Genomic DNA, 4,777 nt, shown 5'->3' on the forward strand with positions numbered 1-4,777 from the left:
TACTTAAAGAAGACATGACTTTGCAAATAAATATTTTAAAACAACCTATACAAAACATTCCATCACATCTACAAATTTATAATAACATCAATAATATGAATCAGTTGNAAGAGACATTATTTTCTATTGATAATGTTCATATATGTCCTAGCGTAGATAATATAAATAAAATTGAAAATGTTGGATATAGTGAAGCTTTTAAAGATATTAATGGTACATGGAGACATAAAAAATGTTTATTATTTTCATCATCCAATTTAGAAAAATATAAATTTTGTTCCATTGTCAAGAAATCTGTAAACCAAAAATATCGGCGAACAAAACTGATCAAATCATTTAAAAAAATTAAAATATTTGGATCTACTACAGAAAAACAAAAACAACAGAGAATTTTATTATTACGGAAAAAATATTACAAAGCCGAAAGAGCAAAAAAAAAAGAGTTAAATATGTAGCAAATAAATTAAGAGAAGAACTTATGAATAATATGACAAAGACTGAAAACATTTCTATAAAAAATATAGAAGATCAATTAAAAAAAAACAAATTCCTCAACATCAGTTAATTGCAATACAAGAAATAATAAAAACTACAAAACATAAAAATATTAAAGGTCGTAGATACAATGAAGAATGGATTTTATTATGTATGTTAATGCACATGAAATCACCTAAGGCATACAATTTCTTAAGAGATAATCAAATATTACCCATTCCATGTGTTAGAACTATACAAAGGTATAATGTAATTTTGCTTTAAGTTTTTATTATTTTAATTTAATATTTAGTTAGAATTATGTAATTATTACAATGTGTTCAAAAAAGCAATTTTTTAGTCTTTTAATGCGATATAAATTTCTTTAGATATATTTCTCTCATTGATTCTTCATGTGGCTTCGATATGAGATTTTTTGAAATGTTTAAATTAGCGTTGCATAAAAAAAAAGAAATACAAAAACATGGTGTAATTCTGCTAGATGAAATACATCTCAGGGAATCTGTTAATGTAAACTCCAAAAATCTCACATATACAGGGTTGATTGATTTCGGGAGTGAAAATATACGACCAATTAATCTTGATGAAACAGCAGATCATGGTTTAGTGATAATGTTTCAACCACTAGCAGATTTTTATTCTCAACCGATTGCAGTATTTGCTTCAAAGGGATCTGTATTAGAAGAAGTACTTGCGCAACTTATAATTAAAGTACGCATGATGTAACGCACTTTATTTGTCTCCCTCTTCCCGTCAACATACTTATGTATGCTGGCGACATTGCTATCTATTGTTCTCATCCTTCCATCGAGTACGTCTCCCAACAGCTCAGTATATCATTAAGCAATCTTAGTTCTCATCTGGAGGAGCTTGGCCTTAGGCTATCTCCTGAGAAGTCGACGGCCTCCTTTTTTGCCCTGAACTCCCTTCGGAACACAAAGTCACTTGTTAAGTCCAAGAAGATCAAAATCTCGTTGAACGGAACTCTTATCCGACTTGAGTGGTCAGTCAGGTTCCTCGGAGTTTGGCTGGACTACTCTTTAAAGTGGAAGCGACATGTGTCTGAAGTCAGGAGACGGGTGGTGTCACGCATTAACATACTTAAGGCTATTTCAGGTATCACATGGGGTGCTCATCCAAGTGTCATGTCCGCAGCCTACAAGGGCCTGGTAAGATCCGTGTTGGATTGGGGATGCCAGGTTGTGTCCCCCCTTGGTGATCGTGAAAGTCTCGTCCTCGATCGCCTGCAGTACTCGTGCGTTCGTTTGATATGTGGGTTCATGCGCACTACTCCCACCAACGTTCTCTTGGATATTACCAACATTCACCCGCTTGCGTGCAGACGTAAGTATCTGACTAGCAGGTATGTGTGTAAAACCTCGTCTCGGTCCAGCCATCCTTTGAGTCCTGTGTTCTCTGAGATAAGCACCAATTGGAGACCTATCTGCCCAGATAACTGTTTCGATCTGTTTGATCTGGTGGCCGTACTGGCCCCCCTCACGAGTCAGGTTGAAAAGTTCTCCCTTCCAGGTCCTCTCGGCTTCCCATACCTAGTTAGGTTTTTGATTTGTGAAGTCGATTCAGAGGTTGGTCTTCATCTGCGCACATCTTCCTCTCCTCAAAGTTCCTTTTCTATCTTTCTAAACAAAGAGGGTATAAGCCGTGTTTTCTTCACAGATGGATCTCTGCAACCTTCGGCAGGGGGCGCTCCACCCAGGGCCGGTTATGCGGTAGTGTCCTCTGACCCAGATCTGGTCCATTACGCGCGGGTTCACGACCTGTCATCCATATTTGACGCTGAAGCTGCCGGGGTCCTGTGCGCCCTCGAGTACGTGGAGGAGCTTGGTTTTGGTCGAGTCGCTGTTGCCACCGACTCCTTTAGTGTTATAAGGTGTTTGGAGTCGGCTGATCCTCGGGGTGTCCATCCTCCGGTCATTTATAAAATAAAGGAACTCGTCTATAGGTTACAGTCTCGCGGTGCTCATGTAAAGTTTGTGTGGGTTCCGGGCCATAAAGGAATCAGCGGTAACGAAAGAGCAGACCACTATGCCAAGGTGGCTCTTGGTCAGTCGGTCCCCGATCCGGGCGGGGGGTGTGGCGCAAGGGCTTTGTTCCCTACGCTGCGCTCTGGCTTAGTGAGTGACTCCCGTGCCCTCCTCCTTAGGGAGGCGGAACATAAAGGTAGAATGTATTTTGACGCCAAGAGAGTACCTCTGGGGAAACCCTGGTATGAGTGCTTCAAAAAACCTCTTCCAAGACCTTTAATAAATCTAATATCTCGTATCAGATCCTTCCATACCAGGGTCAACGCGCATTTGGCTGACAAGGATATTCTGGTTTCCGCCTCCTGTCAGTGTGGCTACGCTCGCCAAGATATTGACCATGTATTCTTTAACTGTCCGAAATACAAAGATGAGTCTGATAAGCTTGTAATTGACTTATATCATTGCGGATTTAGCCCGCCCGTGAAAATTGCCGATGTTGCCTTTTCCAATGACCTGCGTACTTTGCACGCTCTTTATAAATTTGTCACTAGCACAAAAATCTCCATTTAATCCTCAGTCATCCATACCACACTCAAAACCTTTTAAATCTCTTTGCTGTTCAATAAGTTCCCTACCTACCTTGTCTCCCTCGATGCTGTGTGCTCCGTTGTGTATGGAGCAAGCCTAGTCTCCAACACGCGCTGTGAACTACGAACAGTCTTTAAATCCAGTATACGAACAGCGCTCCAGAAAAATAAGTGCTCCGGAAACACAAAGTGCTCCGGAAACATAGGGTTCAATCTGTACTCAGACTGGCGTGTGGACTAGTCTTTACGGTCCAAGAGCCATACTTCCACCAAACCAAACCATTATAGACTTTCGGTCCACTGAACCATTTTTACACCAAACCAGAGATTATAGATTTTCCTAATTAATAATGGAGATTTATAATAAGGTATAAATAATGGTCTTCAAGGAAAGGCCATAATCTTCAATTAAAGAATATATATTCGTATATTCTTTGCTTCTATTTTAAGTTTATATGGCATAATACTTAATAAAATTAATGGTTTAGGTTATCAAATTAGCAAAGAAGAATTCTACACCAAAATTTTCGGAGATTGAAAAAATATTATTATTGTCAATTATGTTATGTCTTTCTCTCTTGTTATAGTACCCCTGACGAAAATGAGAAGCGTTTATTTGACGTTTGTATGAGCGTTTTGCGGAAATTTGTTGAAAGTTTTGAAACAATCAGTAGAGAATTCATAGGACGGAAATTGCAACGCTAAGCGTTTGAAAGACGTTTGTATAAAGCGTTTCTGAAAGTTTGCATAGTGTTTACGTTAAGCGTGAGACGAAACAAAATAGTTTATTAAGTTACATACATCTAAAAATTCAATAAAAAAAGTTTTCGCGACTTGCGCTTTTACACAGCTAAGAGATTTCACTTGAATTAATTTTTGGAAGCCCGGTTCAGCTCGCCAATCAACCGATAAATTCCATTTAAAAGGACCGGACCTGTAAAAATCCTAAAGATGATAGCGGGATTCGAACTTGAGACGCCTCCGTCGTATTCTCAGCACCTGCACTCAGTCCGCGATACTACTTGTTCCTTGCTAAAATGTGATTATTTTTATCTACTTATTCTCAAGGTATCTTACACAGTTCATTTATTATTTCTTTAAAATATTATTTTATTAAAAATATTGCAGTGCAATGTACCAGCAATGGGTAAAAATATTTCTCTCTCTTATTATTATTAAATATGATTTAAAGTACATTTTTACAACGCGACCAAATTTTTTGTCTCAAATAATGCTATATTTAAATCAAATATAGTCTGTTTATGTTACATTTATGTTAAAAATTGATTTTTTCATTAAATAATGCTTTATTTGATGAAAAAAACCTAATAAAACATTATTTTGTTGAAGTAAATTATTTCAAGCACTTATATTATTTATTTTGTATTATGATTTAGTATATAACGTACCAATACAAAGTTTCATTCAACAAATTTGTTGTTTGGTATAAAATTATGTTATTTGAATGCAACAAATATGAGTCAAACAAATCGGATTATTAAATTTAAAGAAACCGTTTTCTCTGTGTATAGACTTGTAAGCGTTTGTAAGTGTTCTATAATTAATATAATGTAAAGTCTATAAAGAGCCATCGCGGGATGTTGTGCGTGAAAATATGACTGTGCATATATCTATGCAACAGTACTCACATTTTACATGTGAGTTTTTTAATTGAAATTTTAATTCTATCAATTCATATAGGATGCTAGT

At 36.9% G+C, this 4,777-nt stretch overlaps 1 protein-coding gene across 1 annotated transcript; it reads left to right on the plus strand.

Annotated features, from left to right (window-relative positions):
• The first annotated feature begins 6 nt into the window (after positions 1 to 6).
• LOC109863352 lies at positions 7 to 3,050 on the plus strand. The gene is made up of 3 exons (XM_020443602.1): positions 7 to 737; positions 864 to 1,839; positions 2,173 to 3,050. Exons 2-3 carry the CDS (start codon positions 1,260 to 1,262, stop codon positions 3,048 to 3,050), a joined length of 1,458 nt encoding a protein of 485 aa, XP_020299191.1. The 5' UTR covers positions 7 to 737; positions 864 to 1,259.
• Positions 3,051 to 4,777: the final 1,727 nt, after the last annotated feature.

This window comes from Pseudomyrmex gracilis, unplaced genomic scaffold, assembly GCF_002006095.1.
Source record: "Pseudomyrmex gracilis isolate BER0280 unplaced genomic scaffold, ASM200609v1 scaffold_4342, whole genome shotgun sequence".
NCBI classification, from domain to species: domain Eukaryota; kingdom Metazoa; phylum Arthropoda; class Insecta; order Hymenoptera; family Formicidae; genus Pseudomyrmex; species Pseudomyrmex gracilis.

What these genes read in the sequence shown, in the direction of transcription:
- LOC109863352 (XM_020443602.1), top strand. Translation starts at nt 1,260, where the DNA reads ATGTATGCTGGCGACATTGCTATCTATTGTTCTCATCCTTCCATCGAG. An exon ending in TCACCCGCTTGCGTGCAGAC is followed by an intron (nt 1,840 to 2,172) that starts GTAAGTATCTGA and finishes TTTTCTTCACAG; the next exon opens with ATGGATCTCTGCAACCTTCG.